Source organism: Pogona vitticeps, chromosome 3, assembly GCF_051106095.1.
Source record: "Pogona vitticeps strain Pit_001003342236 chromosome 3, PviZW2.1, whole genome shotgun sequence".
Classification (NCBI taxonomy): Eukaryota; Metazoa; Chordata; class Lepidosauria; order Squamata; family Agamidae; genus Pogona; species Pogona vitticeps.
The window spans coordinates 17,269,758-17,289,672 of record NC_135785.1 but is presented as its reverse complement, the minus strand read 5'-3'; the positions used below and the strand labels follow the sequence as shown (position 1 = coordinate 17,289,672).

Below are 19,915 nucleotides of genomic sequence, written 5' to 3'. Positions count from 1 at the left end.
GTGTGTTTTGTCACTCACTCTAATTTGTTGTGTTAATTTCATATTGTTTTTTCATTCTCCCTCTTTCTCTGACACAATGTTCACAATGTGAACTGTAATTCCACAGATCCTTGGCAGAACATTTGTGCTCATTACATCATAGGGTCTGGGTACTGTTACTTGTTGTATGCCCTGAAGAGAAACAATAAGCACTGCCATTGTGAGATGTGGGCGCTGTAAAGGAATGTGTAACACACAGATGTGTGGCTTTGTGAAGACTGGCCCAGGCTTGTGGACTGTGTTGTTTTTGTGCATGCCACTCCTGTTGTTGAATGGGGCCCATTCAGAAGGATGGAATGGGGTTAAGCAGCTTGTCTTGAAAGCAAAAATGGCTGGGATGGAAACTGTGCAGAGAGGGTCAGGAAATGAAGGACACTGTATGCCTGGCCATAGTATCCACAGCTGGGCACTACTTTTACGAGGAACCACCAAAATGCTGCCCAGAAAAAAAAAAGTACAAGCTCTTAGGTTTTCCAGGACTCCTTAACAGCCTGGTATGATGAGTTGTTCTGAAGAATTTAGAAACTAGCACAATTTCGTGATTGCTCTTAATAAAATCAGTGCCAAACTGCGTGTTTTGGGTGTCCTCACAGACCAGCACAGCTATCATCTTGTTACAGAAGTGACTGACACAGTTCAGAGGGCAAAAGGAATAAGAGGATGAAAAACTAGTGTTCTGTAACAAATCCTATTGTAGTTTTAGAAGAGGTAGCCATGTTAGTCTGTGCAAGCATATCAGGTGACAATCCAAAGACACAAAACAAAACACATTTTATTTTATTTTATTTTAACCTTGTTGTATCTATCTGCTGTTGGGATCCCCTTGTGGTGTGGTGAGAAAGCTGCCATTTTCTTTCCATGTGGCTGGCTTTTTCCCAACTTCAACCCTGGCCATGTCAGCACTAGCCGGGCCCAAGTTCTGACCGGCCAATCAGAGGCTAGTTTGGCTGGTTGGAGAGCAGAGACCCCATAGCTGGACCTGATAGAAGTTTCCATTCATCTGCCTGAGAGGGATTTATTGCTTCACCCAACTTCTTCCAGCTCAGTCTTCACTTGAAGTTCTTCCACTCATCCATGCTTTCAGTAGCTTGGTTTGGTGGGGAGGCCACTTACAACAAGGTGTTTGCATTAATTGGAGTGTGGGGTGCATGCAAATTCCTGGGAATATATCACTTTGTTATAGCTTTTGCAAACACCATGTGGCTATGGGGTTGTTTGTGCACAGAGCACCAGATCTAGCTTTGGGTTATAGAGGTGTCTCTTGGGGATGAAGGCTAATATGAGTGCCCACCCGCCCCCCAGTGCAAGAGGTGCTCTGAGCTTCACCAATAGATGGCAAAGAGTTATCTTGTGCCCAGGGGGCAACATCTTCATGGCCATTCTGTGCAGTCTCCAGCAGGACGACAAGGTAGAGGCACCATTGGCAAGCAAGTCCTCTAGAGTTTGGATTTGCTGATTTGTTCTGCACCAAATCTGAAGTCCATTCCCCCTGATAAAGTGGTGGTCATTTACTATCCACCTTTCAACAAACTGTATGCATGGTATCATTATTAACAGAACAAGAAGCTGCTGCCCTGAGCATGCTGCTTGCCTCTGCAGTCCCTCATTTCTAAAGTGTAGCTGATCTTCTTGGCCAGAATCCTGTTGAGGAAATGCAACCTTGAGAACGGCAAGGGGACATGTGGCTTTCTCTTTCTGGTGTGCTGTCCTTTGCCTAATGAGACATGTAATGGTTTTGAAATCAGGCGTGCAACTAGTTATGGGACTGATTGGGTAACGAACAGGGATGCTTGCATGATTGCCCTTACATGAGCATTTTCCCATAACAGGATTTTGGCCTTCATGTTTAGCAACAATGCTTTCATATCAATGTGCAATGTTACAGCAAATGGTTAGATTCTATATAACAAAGGTGGATATATTTGATTACAGACAGAGATGTCCTCAGGTTGTCTGATCCTAATCAATGGGCAGTCTAGTAGTTTCCTGCTTATCTGATGTCTGTGTATCAGTCTCTGGCTCTTCTCTTCCATAAACAAGAGATTGATTCTTCTGCCTTTTTTTGGAAGTCAGGTCCCCTTTCTCCTTGAACTCTCCGTTTTACGGTAGTCTGTAGATGGGCTGCCATTGATGATTTCATAGAGAGGGCGGCACAGATGTAAGGATAACTGTATTCTCTATTGTAACAAACACTGGCAACACAAGGATGGTACTGTGTTGAAAAGGCTATAAATAGGGGCTAACAAAGACTCACTAAGTTATGTAAAGGCTTAGCACTCTGGTGGGATTACTGAGGGACATTGTGTTTGAGCAAGAAGCTCCTTGGCTCTCCAAGTGGGTGATGGAGGAGGAGGGCAGTGTCACACATGCCAGTCTCTTCCCTCCACCTCCACCCCACATCAACAGCTAATGGTGCTAGGCAGGAGTGCCTCTTACGTACTGTCTGTCACTTCTAGTTGTCTTATGATGGGGTTTCTTGGGGAGGGAAGATATGCTGGTTGAGATTGTTGGTCTTAGAGAAGATACAACACAAAGCAGAGATTGTTATTCTTGTACAAGGTCAACTTCTGCTCATGTTGAAAACAGTATGGAAGCTTGTAGAGAGAGCTGGGGAAGACCCAATATATTTTGCTGCCTGAAGCAGAGGAGCAAATGGTACAATCCCCTGTAGGATCACTCATCAAGATGCACTGTATTCAGTTTTGAAACACACATGAAAACGACACTGCAAGCTGAATGCCTCAGACATGATAGCAAAAATACAACAAAAGTAAATTTACTCCGATTGGCTTTCATGTCAAGATAGCATTTATTCTCATGATACTTTCCATCGTAAAACATGGCACTGCTGTCCATTTGTGAAATCCATAATCAGCTGCTGGAAACGGCTCCCTCACTCTTCTTCAGGAATAAGGATGGCCCTACAGATTGAATTAGACTGATCTAACAACTTCATATGACTTTAACATTGGCACGTTGCTGTGTCTACAAAGACCGAAACAATACAAATAATGATGTCCACTGAAGCAAAAAACCTGCCTGAAAATTATGATTTCCACTGAAGAGAGAAGAAAGCTACTATGTTCGTTTTATAATTATTGAGTGATTCTATTTATTTATCAGCAACGTGCACACAAGTGGATGGGATGAACATGGGTTGGTGGGAAATGCCTTCTATTAATAGGATGCATGGAGAACACGCCAGATTTGTCTGTCTGTAATTTTTGGTTACTTCTGCTGATTAAGTAAAGAAATCGGACAAACCACCTTGATCCCACAGCCATTTATATGCTTTCAGAGGTCTAGCACACAATCACACAGGTCATCACATCCTCTACTCCTGCCATTTGTGGGCATCATTTCCTTTCCTTCAGCCCAAAAGATGTCTTGGGCCAGCCAAGCTATGTAGCACCACACAGTTCAAGGCTATTCTTAGGATACCTGGGCTGTGCCAGATTGCAGATGGTGCTCACATGAGACTGAATGGACTTGGTTAGAAATATCATGTGGCTAGAACACAGGCTTTTCCCACCACTACCTTCAGTCTCAAGAGACTATGGTAACGTGCTCTGTATGGAGGACTTCGACGCTGTATGCGAAGTGTCTTCTCCAGAGCACGAAGCCTGGGTAAAATAATATGGAGGATAGGCTGTTACCCAAGCAGCAAATCCCCCCTCTCCATGTTGCTGAAATGGTCCAATGGAAAGGCAAGAGCCAATACAACTGGTTCCAGCGATGTTGCAAGAGTTGCCAGAATGACATGAACTGCCTCCAGGACTCCGGCTCCAGATTTTGCCTCGAGGTTAACTCCTGAAGCCTTTTCCATGAGTGGATATAGCCACAAGGCAGTGGAGGTTTGAAATCAGAGTTCTCCTTTTCCTAGATGGGCTGCCTTCCCAGGCTAATGAGTCCCACCTACCCGGGCTATGTACACCAGGGGACTAGATTACATATTTCCATGATTTAGGTGGCATGTGTGTGTGTGTGTGTGTGTGTGTGTGTGTGTGTGTGTGTGTGTGTGTGTGTGTGTGTGTGTGTGTGTGTGTGTGTGTGTGTGTGTGTGTGTGTGTGTGTGTGTGTGTGTGTGTGTGTGTGTGTGTGTGTGTGTGTGTGTGCTCGCACCTGTGCACACATGACTTCTCTCTCCCTCTGCCTCTCTCCTCGGCACCCTGTTCTCTCTTCTCCCCTCTCTCTGTCTGCTCCACCACCTCTGGCTTTGTGCTTCTCTCCTGACCCCTGTGCCAATGTTTACATCCCTTTAGTTACTCTCCTTTCTTCCTCTGCATCCCAACTTCTGTCAATGTGTCACTCTATCCTGTGCCTCCCTCCATCATTGAGGAGTGACACCCCTCCTTGAGCCAATGGGCTAAATCTGCCTCCCCTCCCCCCAGTTTTTGCATGTTTCCTGAACCCTTCTCAGATTTTGAGACAGAAGTAATGGTGGTCCTTTCTTCCATTTTAAACAAATGACTAAGTTTCCTGCAGAGCAAAATGCCGGTGTCCATCTTTATCTCTTGTGAATGCTTTGGGGTTCATATGGGCTCCCCACACACTTTGGGGATGAGAGGCACAGGCAGTACCTAGCTGCCTCATGAAACAACATTAATTAAATAAAAAACAATATAAGATAGGCTCATGGACAGCCTTGCAGGTACTGGTGCTGCAGTGGGCATTATACATTTAGAAACACAAATAGATTTCAAGTATACAGACTCTGTATTCTATCTCCAGGTAACAGTCTGCATCCAGGATATAACCTAGAAGTCTAATCAGATGAAAATATGCCCTGCTTATCCTGTTAGACTGGTTATGAATCTGACTATTTAGTCACATGGATGACACATAGCAACCTGATAGGCTATTCAGAGTGTCACTAATTTTGCCCATTCAACGCACAAAATGTCAAACAGTAATGTTAAGTGATTTGTTGCCTCCCTTTAGTCATTCAGGGAAATGTGCACATGAAAACACTATGAGAAACCATCAGAGATACTTATTACAGATGGGGTACAGGTGACAGATGCCCAGCTCTCCACCACAATAAATTTGATCATAATAGTACAGTATTTCAACTATTAGTTTCACAACAGTAAAACATTGCCACCCAGATCCCACAAAGACAAATTAAGTTGGCAAGCTGTGACTCAATTTGTACAAGGACGGATTGCAATCTCACCTCTGTTGTGCTTTCCCAATCCTGTCTCAAACTGCTTATGGAGAGAAGCTTCCACCCTTGAGCAGAAAGACTTCCTTGGTTTTTAGGATTATACCTCCCCCACCTCCATATTCATCACTGCATCTGTTCCAATCTACTGTATATTGGCTGCTCTATCACATTGATTTGGTGGTGCACACTTTCAAAATAACTGTACCTTATCATACAATGCCCACATTCTCTAAGTCTCATTTGCCAAACTGTGCTTTACATTCAGTTGAGCAGAAATGACAGAATTCCCTCATTTTGCAGGGATTTCAGTACTATACTGCCAGAATAATTTTTTAAAAAAAATCTGTTTCTAGTAGTAGCAGCTATTTTTCTTCAGACAAAACTATTCCTCCTTTACTGAACCACCACCAAGATGCTAAATTTCGATATTCATGGAAACATTCTTTACAGGGTGGCATCCCCACTATCATTTGGACAAATCTCTCTAAGACTGGAGTTTGTTTATCTAAAGCTGCAATGCTCAAGAGAGACCGATCAGTTGGGAAAACCCCAGGGTTTGTAGAAGTATAAGCCATCTTTGGGTGGGATGGGGATCTAATGAGGGGGGAACTCCCATCCAAAACCAACCAACCAACCAAGAGAAGTAGTCCAACAAGGGCTGCACATGCTCAGAGTGCATAACATACTGTTGTGTGTGTGTTGATAAGGCAGTCCAGATGCCAAACAGAATGGGGCAGACTAGTATTAGAACTCTGAATGGAAGCAGTCCACACTGCAGCCATTTTTTCTTGCAGATCTGTTTCTTTACTCATAAAGTTCACATTTTCTGTAAAGACAAGAACAACATATTCTTATCCCATTTCCCCTTGCTTTCATTTCCCATCCTTTTCCTCTGTTGGTTTCCCCCACACACAAATATTTAGCTTTAGGCCTCCATGGTCTCATGTTTTATACAGCACCATGCACATTACCAACTAGTCAATCAAACAATTGGGCAATCAATATTAATAATTTTATAATGTTGTGTTCCATGGCAGGCAGATATAAGTTGACTACCGCATAAAAAACTAGGCTGCAGTCACAGCCTGAAGAAATTAATTAGATGTATATTGTACCTACAATTTGTTCTGATTTAAATCTTGGCTTTTCTTTCTCTATTTTGCTTCTTTTAGAAGAGGTAGCTGTGTTAGTCTGTGCTAGCATACCAGGCCCAATAAATAAATAAATAAATAAATAAACAAACAAACAAACAAACAAACAAACAAACAAATAAATAAATAAATAAATAAATAAGACAAAAACATTGTGGCACCTTAAAGAATACAGTCAACCCTCGATTTACGAACTTAATCCGTTCCGGAAGTCAGTTCGTAAATCGGAAAGTTCGTAAATCGAGCCAGCATTTCCCATAGGAATGAATTGGAAACCAATTAATCCATTCCAGCTGAAGTCCTCCCATGGAAATCAAGCCGGGCGGCCGGGGAGAAATCGCTCCGTCCTTTCACCCGATGCTGAGTCCCCTTCGCGCCAGGGTGAGCTCAGCCAGCGCGAAGGGGACTCAGCATCGGGTGAAAGGACGGAGCCAATTTCTCCCCGGAAGCCCAGCTTGCTTCTCATTTGGAAAAGCAAGCCGGGTGGCCGGGGGGAAAATGGCTCCCTCCTTGCACCCGATGCTGCTGGGGCTGCCTCTTTTTTGGCTTCTGAGGTTTCAAAGGGCTTCCTCCAATGTCGGAGGAAGCCTTTTGAAAGCTCCAAAGGCAGGGAGGAAGGGCAGGAAATTTGAATTTCCTGCCCTTTCTCCCTTCCTTTTGGGTTCGTAACTCGATCTGGGTTTGCAAGTAGGGTCTGCTACTTGCGATGAGATCGGGTTCGTAACCTGAAACGTTCACAACTAGGGCCGCTTGTAAGTCGAGGGCCCACTGTACCATATTTTGCTGTGAGTTTTCATGGAAGTCCAGAGACATGGTGGCGCAAGATAGAATCCACATGACGGAGTGAGCTCCCATCGCTTGTCCCAGCTCCTGCCAACCTAGCAATTCGAAAGCATGTAAAAATGCAAGTAGATAAATATGTACCACCATGGTGGGGAAAGGTAATGGAATTCCATGTCTAGTCGCACTGGCCACGTGACCACAAAAACTGTTTTCGGACAAACTCTGGCTCTACGTCTTGGAGGCGGGGATGAGCACCGCCCCCTAGAGTCAGACACGACTGGACTAAATGTCAAGGGGAACCTTTACCTTTACCTTTCATGGAAGTCCACTCCCTCAGACCTAAGGCTGAGAGGCTATTTATTTCTATAGTAATAGCTGCAGTTGTGTTAGTCTGTGCAATCATTATAGGTAAAAGCACAATAGAAATAAAAAGTAAAAAAGGACAAAAACATGGTGGCACCTTAAAGACTAACTTTTATATCATTTAATGTGAGCTTTCATGGACAAATTCCTCTTAATCAGACATAGGATACAGAATGTTTGTTTCTATAGTTATCTATAGCCTGGGGTTAATTTAGCCACCAATCATTGTCATTGTTTAGAGAACAGTGCTTCCTGGGAGGGGATCTGAATATCAGCAAGGGTCTTCATGGTCATTGCCAGGTGTGAAATGCCACACTGTCAACAGCTTGTGCCTACGAAACAAACAGCCTCTTTGTTTTGTGGCAAGATATAAAAGTATACATAGCTGCCCTGCTGTCCCACTCTTATGTCTGAGGAAGTGGACTTGTACATGAAAGCTCACATTAAAATAATACCAATTTGTCTTTACGATTCCCACAGTGTTTCAGCTGAGGACTCCTTTGCTTAGATATTGACAGCCAGGGTCACAAGCTAAGATTCTTTGGGAATGGGGTACTATGATAGCCAGAGTACCATATATCGAATGTATGTTTAGTGAGTTGAAAGAAAGGAAGAAAACCAAAAGCAGGAATGACAGAGGTGCCCTAAACTGAATCTGCAGTCACTTTTTCCAACTTTTATTGTGCAAATTAATAAGTACCCCCCCTTCGCCCCGCAACAATGCAAGTAGATACCAAAGTCAGCTAGTTTCAATTCTTCCTCTACAAAGGATTTTTTTCCAAGTTCTTTAAGGCAAAATTTGTTTATATTTAATTCACTTCAGCATCAAAAATATCAGACCTTCAAATAATGGTAAATTTAACAAATATTTGTATATATCAGTACAGAGACTGAGAGCCCCTCCCCTCCCCACTTCTCTTTTTGGTTTAAAATTCCATTTAAAAGCTATTCAGTTAAGTTTTCTTTCCTGTGACTTTCTTTATAAACCCCATTTTTATTCTTATTTCTGTAAATATAAAGGCACACAATGAAGCTTTATGCATCTATTAAAATATACACATTTGGTAAATTTAGATTTCTTTCCCAAGAGTCTTGGTAAGTCAGTATATTTATATATTGTTTATAATTGTCAACGACACAACCATTCTCAAAATATAGGTCACTCCATTAAGATATCTGCATAAACTTTCATCATGATACACCACAAAAATCCCATTGCATAGTGCACCAATGGGGTTCAGGAATCACAAAAATAAATAAATAGATAGGCAGATAAATACATAAATAACTTAGAGAACAATCTGGTGTTTTGAAAACAATTGTTTTAAACATATACGTCAATTTCATACCAGCTGAGAATGCCATCTACAAAACAAAAAACAAAAAAACCAACTGCAAGTAAGACAATCCAGAAACGAAAGGAAATCAAAGCAGGAAAGATAATTTACAATTTGAAGGTTGAACACAAATGCCATTGTTAAACACACAGTGACAGTCTTTTGCAGCAACAAAGCTTAAGTGCAGGACTTGTAGTTAAATAATTGTAGTGGCCACCTTTTCCAGAGTGCGATTTATCGTGGAGCTCCATAAGCAATTCTCAAGGACCTACAATCCACCTCCCAAAAGGAGCTACTCAGAATGTGCAAAAAGCATGCACACACCCCTCTGCCTTTCCTTGAGATGGCATATGGTAAAACAAGTCCCCTGAAACCTCTCAAGGGCCATTCATCTCCCAAGGACCAATGCGAATGTGCACGGATTTATCACATGAATTTTCATCATATAATCATTCAGCAGCTTGACGTGTGCAAAGCATTACACTTGAGACAACATGAGGTGACATGGAAGTTCTATCTGTGCCATTTGATCTGTTGTGGCTCCTTAGCACGTTGGAAGCCATCATTTGATGTCACAGTCATCAATGATGAACACACGTGTGTGAACCAGCTCACAGTTACCAATAATGGTCGAGGTATTGTATTTACAATGTCAAGTGGTTCTTTGAAATGCAGACTTTTGTGAGGACACCCCTGTAACCACACCACCAAGCAGAGACCAAGCATGCAGACAATTAGTAATTTAGGGAATTTGTTGAGAAATGGGTCCAATAACACTATCAGGTCATTCCTTGATAATGAGCACATTACAAATACTCAGTTCTGCTGAATGTTAGAATTAGCAGAATTTCTTGAATTCCGAACAAACTCTAAGCAAGACAAAACAAAAAGCAAGAAGTGAACACAAAACCACAGCCTGCCAGAAAATACCATTTTCTATGCCTTGTAGTGTGCATGTTGAAATGACACAGCTTTTGCAAAAAGCCAGATGATGCCTTAGAGACAGACTCTATCCAGCAAAGGTTACCTGGACTCAGGTGAGTTGTTGATATTGCCATCAAGCACTGATGACTGGACAGCCAAGTTGCATGATTACGATTGCATGATTACAACCAACTCGCTTAGTTTAAAAGTGTTAATTAACAGCTATAGGGCCTCTGACCAGGAATGGGACAATGGGGGTGGGGGACGGGCTATCTTCTCTTCTTTTCTCACCAGTCATAATTGAAATGAAAGATTCTCCACACATACACCATGTCTGCTATTCATTGTTGAGATTTCCACGTGTACCAAGAGAAGCTTCTGCCCTAGACCTAACAGAAACTTAGGAAAGGGTGAGTTCATTGAAACTATACCATGGTGAGGGGGCTAAAACCCACCATGCCCACATTTCAACTTGGTTTAGGATTCACCAAAACTGATCTTGAAAATATATTTGTTAATTGCAGCTATTCAGTTAATGGCATATATAGTTTGGCTGGGAATCCCAGTGGCCATTCCTGTTTTCTGGAACACCATGATGATAGAAGCTGGGTTCGCCCTCTCTCGATGGCTCTTTTTGCATCAGGCTAAGACCATTTTCTCCTTTGGCATCTAAAGGGGGTATAATTGATTTGAATATGGTTCCATCTTTCATTGTTGTGTTTCTGTGTTCTAAAATTGTCTGAATGATATGTTTAATCAATGTTTTATTCTTAATCCAATTTTTTAAAAAATACCTAAGTGGTTTTTATGGTTAAAGGGACAAACCAAATCAGTAGGAAACTGAGCCCCCCCCCCCCCCCGATATTTTATTGTGACTTGAGTCCATATTTCAGGTGCACTTCCGTCATTCTGGGATCAGAGAAGAGAGAACTGACCTCAACTTTACAAGTCTCTCGCCAATTATATAAAAGCTACCCTGATTATTAGCATCTGAAGAGCAGTGAAAACAGTGAAACAGGTTTCCAATGCCCTTGGCTGTACTTGGCTGTTGCTTCTTTGTTCCAACAAGAAGTGTAATTTGAGTCTCCCCTTCTACAGATTTCCTCTGGCACCTCACCACTGTGAGCAACCAATTGCTATTTGCCTGGATGAACTTTGGAAAAATGTTATCACATTTGTTCAGAGTCTGGAAAAGTTATGTTTTTGGACCACAACTTCCAGAATGGACCTACCAGCATGGCCGATGACAATAATACCTGGAATAGTTAGCATGGATGAGCTGGAAAAAAATAGTATTTCCAACTACTGCATTAGCGCTTTTTGATTCCATGATGTTCTACATAACATTTCCAGTGCTTATTTTCACTTTGCCTTTGTTTTCACTCACTTACATTATAACAGGAACATTCAAAACAAGAACAGATATATTCAACTGGTATAGAGAAGAGGAAAAATGTTAACTGGGCCATAGTTTCTTTGCATACTCAATTCGTTTAGCAGTTCTAAATACTTAAAAGTGGTGATTTTTTTTAAATCGGGAGAGATGAAATTGGTAAGGAAACAGATAGCCAAGCAAAATGTTGATTGTTTTGAAAATACCACATTTAGAACAACTTCTCAGAGTACAGTATTAGGATTTTGTTTCTCATTCCAATGTGACTTAAACAGGGCCTTTTGTTTTCTAAGAAGTTGGAAGCCTATGGTTCTTTAGATGTTCTAGTTGACACTTCCCATCATCTTCATTGACCATACCGGGGGGGGGAGGGGGGAAGAAGAAATACACAGATTCCTCCCCATCCCTACTGTAAACCCTGGGCCAAAGTAGACAGACTGTTTGGGAAGTGGAGACTCACTGGAAGCCTCTTGCCATGAGGGAGAAGCTTGGCAGAGAAAGAGAACAAATGGCACATATCCCAGAGCCCTTCCTCACTCCTTAGGAAATGTTTCTTCTGATAAATTCTTCATAGTATTTGCTTTAGGTGAGCATCTGCCAAGACCACCACCTCTCTTCTTCTTGATCCCATGGCTGCCACTGAACAACCCCTTAGGGGGCCCGTTCCAGATAAGATAATTTTCTGTTTCTACCAATGGACTGTTTAAACAGAACTCCTTGGCCATGAATGATTCTATAAATAAAATACATTTTGATTGTTTATGAAGGGCAGTGTTGTTTTATATTAGAAAATGGCTCCAAGAAACACTCTATTTCTGTATTCTGTCTGATGTATCAACATTTCTTTACATACCATAGACTGAAAGGCCCTGAATGTCACCCAGAGGTATGAACTCAGCATTTAATGCTGTGAAGGCATCTTTGAGTTCATTTGGAGTTAGGCCTTCTATTTTTGAAGCATTGACAGGGGATCTGCAGCCCTCTGGATTTCTTGGTTTACAATGTCTGTCTTTCGTGATCATTAGCAAGGCTGGCTTCAACTGATGGAACCTGTGGAGAATGGTAGGTTCTCCCATCCCCATGTTTAGCAGCACACAGATAACTACCTGTATAGTGATGAGCAAGTAAATGGCCTGTGACTAGTTTCGGTTCTGCATGAGACCCCTTCCATGCCAGCTCTTCCAATTGCTTAGAAGAGGCCTGGGCCATTTCATACGGTGGGACAACCCCCCAACACCACCATTTTGGGGGAAGATGGGTAAAAAACATTTTAATGCAAAAAATGGCCCGTAGAAATGTTTTTGACGATTCCTTGACATTTACTAAATGCATGATATAGCTTTACCCCACTCATCACCCCTAGTGAAGAACATTGCTTGCTGAAGAATTAGCACTATTCATTGTAGAAGTAACTTTGCTGCATTACCCATTATTAGGATGTGCATTGGACTCCTAATCCAGTCCCTGTCTGAATAAGGGTGTAGTTTGCGACCTTTTGGGGACATTGCTTCAAAAAAGCAAAAAGCAAGGCTAATAACAAATGGTGCAACAGCATCAGGACCTAGAGGGTTTTTGTTTGGTTGGTTGGTTTGGAGGGGGGGATTGTTTAGGTGCACATAGGACACAAGGGCTTCTGGCCATGGCAGTCTGCAGAGCTTGGTGTTCAGTTTTATTTATTTCCCCCCTCCTTTTTTTCTAGCTGGCAGGAGAAAACCTTGCTCTTGCCAGTGAGCAGACCAGCTTTCTAAGCCAGCCACAGGGATGAGAGTAAGGAAGGAGCTTGAAAAGTCCAATGGGCATTGTCCTGCTTGAGTCCTTCTTAACAGAGCAATGCAAGGAGTCTGTGTTTCCTTCACACCGTCTCAAATTTTACCTCACCTTCTTCCCTCTTCAGCCCTTTCTTCTGCTATCCATCCGCATAGCGGATACGTATTTTCAAGGGGGGGGGAAATAGATTTCTGCTGAAAAAGAAAGGTGAAGGAAACCTTCTATAACTTTCTGCACTGTCTCTTTCACCTTTCCCTCTTCCTCCTTTTCTCTGTATTTAAAATTATTGGGGCTGCAGGCTCCTCCTCCTATGGTTCTGTGTTGCTAGGGTGCAGGATGTTGATCAATGCAGAAATACCTCTCTCGACAGAGTTTGTGGCAGGAAAGGCAAGGAAGATTCCCTTCTAGGGTGAAGCGTGTACACTACTCTCTTTCTATAGCAGTGCCAATTCAACCTCTCCCTTAGCTTCTTGTCTCCTTTCCCAGCTTGTAATTCTGCCATTGTAAAAATTCAAATATTTTTAACCGCACACATGGCAGTTTTAACGTGAGAGATTGGGTGGGGGGAATGATATTTTGCTCTGTGAGTGCCTCCGAGCTCTTTAATCTTTTCCTTGGTCGACTTAGAAATGCAAAAATACTCCCGATTCAGTCTGTTTTTACTCATATGTCCAAAACAGCCTATCCATTACATTGTCCATTAGGTGACAGGATAGCACCTCTCTTGTGTATGGAAGATGGCCAGAGTCATGCCTGTTATTTTCTACTTTTTACTGTAAAACAAGGATATCCTTAAGATATCCTGAGCAGTGCAGTATCTATCTGCAGCTTCTCCACCTGAGCATTGAAAAAGCTCTTTAATCACTCCAGGAAAAATGCAGGAAGCCTCCCATACTTCTTGCAAAAGCTACAGGTATAGTAACAATGATTTCTGTCAGAAAAGCAGCCGGGGAACTGTTTCGGTCTGCATGATGTGGAACCTTTGTTTTCCATTTAAAAGCAGGGGAAAAAACACCCTCTTGCACTTTTTATCCATAAATGAGCACAAACAAATAATGAGTGGCCAGAATATTATTGATGTTCGTAATTGTGTATGGTTATATAACTTGCAACAGTTTAATGTCAAGGTCCCAGGGAATATTTTAGTCACACAATCAGGCATGTGACTGGACCTGCAGCTAAGATATGCTTTGGCACCTCATCAGTTAGACACAAATAGCCATGAAAAGTTTGCACACCTTACATAAACGGAAACAGGATTCTGGCCAGTATCAGTTGTGCCTGAAGCTTAACAGTATTGTTACTCAAAAAAGAAATTAGTGATGGGCAAAGCCTCATGGTGCAGTCGTTAAACTGCAGTACTGCAGACCAGACTCTACTCACAACCTGAGTTTGATCCCAGCGGACTCATGTAGCCAACCAGCTCAAGGACAATTCAGCCTTCCATCATTCCGAGGTGAGTAAACTGAGTGCCCAGCTCATTGGGGGTGGGCAATGTGTAAACTGCATAATTAAATTTTAAACTGTCCAGAGGATGCTTTAAGTGCTTGCTATGGGGCAGTAAATACACAGCACACTTTGCTTTTAGTTCTAAAAAGTTATTTCTAAATTCTAATTTTTAGCTTCTAAAATCAAATTGAGCCAAAGGTCATGTCCGCTAAATGTTTGTGGTCCTAAAAACTGAAATCATAGAATTTGGGGAAGTAATTGAAATGGAAAATCTGGGAAATGAAACCTTACCAAGACACAAATTCCAACTCGTTGATACTTCATATTCTGTTCAAGTAATATGATTTTGCACCATAATTTAAGGAAGAGGTTGGTTAATGTGACAGAATTACTACAGAAGAAGACAACATGAAAACAAAAGCCAAAGGGAAAGCCAACTGTGCCAAAGGTCTCAGATGTTTTGCTAATTAAAAGGTGGGTTAATTGTACACTGATGATAATGGGAATGCTGGCCTGCACGACCATGACATATCTTTTACCTCTGGAATATCCTGAGGGGAAAATGTTATGGCTCCATTTTAAATAGATCTACCTAACTAGTCACTTTAAATTTTATAAAAGTACTCCTGCCCAATCAAAAACCCGTGTCTTCTCCAAGTAATCTAATAGTTACCAGTAAGGGCACCAGCGAGTGTTGTCTTTGGGAAAGCACAATGAACACAGCACTTTCCTTGCTAGTGGAAATGAATTGTTATCTGATTTACTGAAGAATCCTGCAGCAGGGCATGGCTTGCATGTTGGGTTCCCTGGACAACCCAAAACTCTGCAAGCCAAACAAGCCTATCCAAAGGGGCAGGGGATGAGCTCCTGGAAGCAATCAGTGAAAGAGTGGTATAACTGGTGATGGGTGGGGTAAGCATAAGAGACGTGGTTTATTTCCTTTAGTGTGACTTTCTGTTGATTCAAGATGAGCACCAAAATAAGAACTATCCTGAAGAACAGAAAGCGAGTGAAAGAGTGAGTGACGTGGTTACTGGAAACAGAATCTTGACAGCCAGGCTGGGTTTGGAATGAGTGCCAAAAGAAGCCAGTGTTTTGAATTTTAGCCCACGGGTTAACTTAGTGACAAAGGGTGGATCAGTGGTGTTTCTGTTGCATCTACTCTGGTGAGTAGTCTAACTCATCATTTGAAATCAGCGCATCCGAGTTCTGTTTGTGTTTGCCTTTGCTTTTGGATTTGCCACTTGTCCGACTGCTTTCCTTTGTTTCTGACATCTGCTGGTAAGAAAAACCTTTGTCATCGGCATGATCCCAGTCCTGGTAGTTTTCACTCTCAGCATAGGTGAAGCCATCTTCAACTGAGAAGGGATCAACGTCAACATCATAGCGTTGGTATGTGCTCTGATGCAGGGCTTCTTCCCGAGCAGTGATCTCCAGTGTGCTGTTCCATATGCCATAGCCAAAATAAATCAGCAACCCTACAGGAAACAGGATAATTCAGCTGGTAACATCTCTTACTGCACTAAGACTTAAAGTTGCATTCTATGCAATTCAACACAAAACGGTTCAGGTCTCAACAGGTATATTACAGGAGTTGAGTAGAACATTATCGATAATTCACATGTGGAATATGCAGGTCACAGAGTAGTTCAAAATCATCCTGATTATCTTGTTCTTGTACCATCATCCCCTGAAAGCTCTTTTTCTAAAATATTTTTTATTTACTAGACTTTTGAACTGCAAAGAAAGGAAGAGAAGGAAAAATCCAAAAGAATTACAATGTGCAGTGTGCTTTCACTGTTCCTTAGTTTTGCATCTGTAGGCTTTTCACTGGCACACTGCCCAGGCAGGATTTAATAACAAAAAATACATCTCATTACTATGGGGGGAAAAAAAGAAAACAAGCACAGAAAATAAGACAGTGAGGCAAATTTACATAAATTCTTATGCCCTTTGATTCCTTTCTTTCCAGGACAATACTGAACCTGGATTTGAAAATAAGACAAGGATAGCAAGCAGAGCAGTAGTGAGGGATCGCATGCAGCTCTAAGGAAACTGCTTAAAATAAACAGCTACATCCAATTGTCCATTCTGACTAGAGTAGACCCACTGAATTAATGGAACTGACATAACTGTAAAACTTAATAAGCCCCATTCATTCAGTGGGTCTTCTCCAACTATGACTCACAACTAGATTTGGCTCTAAACATGTGTTTATATTCAACTATGTTGTTGTCTAGGGTTTTGTGGAGGTCTCCCCTCCACAGTAAGTGCTCTAACGTCCTTTAGATGTTCTCCTACTGCTTCGAAATCTTCACACTGCATATTTAGGACTTACCCACAAAACACCAAACAGCAAACCGGATCCAGGTGATCTTTGAGAGTTTCAACATGAGATAGATGTTAACAAGCATAGCAAAGGCTGGGACAAAAGGCAAGCAAGGTGCCATATAAGGGAGCTTTTTGGGGTTCTCTGGCTGTTGAAGAATGACAAATACCAATACGACAATCAGTAGGATCATCAAGACCACGAGAAGAATGGCCCACCAGCTGTGGTCGTAAAGATAGTCCATGCCAAAAATAATGAAAGAGCAAAAGATGAACATAAGAACAAATAGCAGGAGGACACAGGTGGTGACAGTCTGGCCTGTAGCTGCAGTGGGGCGGTCCATTTTCCCAGGCAGTCCTAAATGGATCCTCATAGTGTAGTATCGTGGGCCTATAAGTTTCTTCAGCTTGATGAGGTAAATGTTTTCAGACTCCTCTGCCTCTATTCCTGAAGTCATGTCAACTGTACCGTAGTTGGGGTGGTTGACATTGTAGGCCGCTTTATCTGATTTGCCAATGAGCATCTCGTTGTCACCCAAAGACGGAAGGTTTTTTGCCCCACATGTGTTGGTGGGCGGGCCTGCAAACTCTTCCCCTTCACTCACTGGAGAACAAGCTTCCTTCTCACAGTCGGCCAAAATCCCTTCCTTCTTCTTAGTATGCTCTTCAGAGAGAAATTTGACAAAGCCATCAATGTCACTTTCTGGCTGATACCGGAGAAGCAAGACACACACAGAGACTAAAGTGTACGCAAGCAGAGTGCCGATGGACATCATTTCTATCAGGTCCCTCAGGCTCACCAGCAAGGAGAGTAGTGCTGCAAGAAATCCCGACACAATGCAAGCCACCACAGGAGTCTCGGTATAAGAACTTACGTGGGATAAGAATCTAGAGGAGAAACAACGAAAATTACAAGTGGCTATACATTTTCATGGGATGCTAATCTAATTCCACAGTTGTGTGGAGTATAACATAATTCAAACAGGAAACCCTGAAGTCTCACTGCGGAAGAAAAATCACAGTTGGACCCCTCCCCCCAAACTTCAAAAAGAACAATTGGGACGGGGAGCAAATGTCCCTTCCCTGTACTACTCTGTCCCACTGAAGTCCTTTCCTTTGCTCTATGTCAGTGGTTCCCAACCTTAGGTCCTCAGATGTTCTTGGACCACAGCTCCCAGAAGCCTTCACCACTGGCTTTGCTGACCAGGTTTTCTGGGAGCTGTAGTTCAAGAACATCTGGGGACCCAAGGTTGGGAACTACTGCTTTATGTGACAGAGGAAAGGAGTTGAAACAGATTTTTTTTTTCCTGACAAGGAAATGCAATCCCAGTTCCCAGCTAGACAGGTGATTGGGGCACCTATATATAACTGTTGCTTAGAGTAGCTTTTGAGGGACGTTTGGGTGAAATTCTTCTCTTCCCTTCCCCAGCTCATAAGCCTTTCAACATTCATAAAAAAAAATCAAAGATCTGTGTTCCTACACTGAAGAGCAACTCTCCTTACTAAACCATAATTAACTTTTGTATGTTCTTGTAGAAGTAGGCAATTGACATTTGACCATGGTATTACAAATCATATTTATGAAGTCTTGGGAAACTCTGTCTTATTTGTGGTTAATTATGGATTATAAACTAGGATCAAATCCTGGTTTAGTACCCTGGTGAGTTAAATGACATTGAATCATAGTTTACCAGTTTACATGCAGTGGCAGCTATGGACTAATGCAAACCAGAATTATTGCACCAAAACTGTATACACAGTTGGAGGAGATGGGGTGTGGAAGGGTGTGGAACCATGACATTTGTCTAAGACTTCATAAAGCATATCTGAGGCCATGGATGGTTGTCCAAATGGACACTTAGTCCTTTTGCTTCCATGTACTCCTCTAGGATGGCCACTTACGTCTACCAAAAATGAGGAGAAAGGAAGACACAGATCTGCATAAAATTTGTATGTGCTCATTTTTATGTACAAATGCAAATAAAGAACTAATTACTATAATTTATTTAGGATTACATTTTACCACAGTTGGAAAAATTGGGACTACGTGACTTATCTACCAGTTCAGACACAATACTGAAATTGTTTCCTATTTCTATTGTCTTACCTGGATAAAACCCCTAAACAAAGCTCAATTGTTTTGCTAATGAAGCACCTGAAGTGTTTGCTTCTGCACCATTAATTAAATTTTTAATTATGCCAAACTGCACATTGTCTTATCTTCAAGAATTTCACAACTCTGGCAAAATGTACAATAAGCTTAATTTGGGATGCAGTGACATAAGAGGCATCAGGTTCTTATTCAACCAAATGGCTGATCAATGCTTCAGAGTTATGCCTAAATACTGAGCAGATAATAAAGAAACAAATTCATAACCAGGAATTATGAAATAACTTTAGCAATGATAAAGAGTCCTGCAGGATTCAAAAGCTAGCTCATTAATGGTCTAATCAATGTACAGTATCAGCCATTCTGAATTCTGGTTTTTGCACAAGGACGGCACAAATCCCCTCTTTTTTGTTCGGCTACCATAATCTTCCAGCCAGGGCAGTCTCTGCAGCTAGAATCAGGAGATCTACTACAGCTCAGGAAGGACTGCAACCAAACTGAGGACAAATCTTCCTCTAGCCATTAGTTAATTTATCTGCAGTTGACACTCTCTTTGCCTAATGTGCAAACTAAATTTAATGTTCAACTTTTCTGATATGGGGATTGCTGTTTTTCTGGATGTCTCTTTTCCCACCAAAAGGGAACACACATACTTCAATATAAAGTGATGGGGAAGGCAGACATTTGCCTATGCAGACGGGGACAGATAATAGAATCTACATCTCCTGAGGTGAAACCTGATACTCAAGCTGTTTCTACCTGATTGCAACCTCCATTTTAGAACCTAAGTTAAATCATGAAATGTTGGCCTCAACATCTGGGCACAATACATCTTCTGTCCTCCATACCACCTTCAAGTTCTGCAATGACCAGCTTAATAAAGATTCAGTCCTATAGGACTTGAAAGCTAGGCTATGTATGAAACTTTAGCAACCTGATAAAAATATCACCCCCTTTTTCTTAGGGATTTTGCACAAAGAACTACACAGCATTTTGCTGTTGAATTTTATCTAAACGATGTACATATTGATGGACAATGTCAAGGCCAATCCCTGCTTTCCTTTTGGACAGTTCTTTACCTACCTACTCACCTACTTCTAACCT

The 19,915-nt window shown here is 41.9% G+C and overlaps 1 protein-coding gene across 1 annotated transcript in view; it reads right to left on the bottom strand.

Moving 5' to 3' along the window:
• Positions 1 to 8,578: 8,578 nt before the first annotated feature.
• SLC7A14 (solute carrier family 7 member 14) overlaps positions 8,579 to 19,915 on the bottom strand; it is a 64,102-nt gene continuing 52,765 nt past the window's right edge. Inside the window, exons 7-8 of the mRNA XM_020793819.3 lie at positions 16,712 to 17,589; positions 8,579 to 15,851 (exon numbers count right to left, since the gene is read on the bottom strand). Of these exons, the coding sequence (XP_020649478.2) occupies positions 15,532 to 15,851; positions 16,712 to 17,589 (1,198 nt within the window). The 3' untranslated portion in view covers positions 8,579 to 15,531. The remainder of the gene's footprint in view (positions 15,852 to 16,711; positions 17,590 to 19,915) is intronic.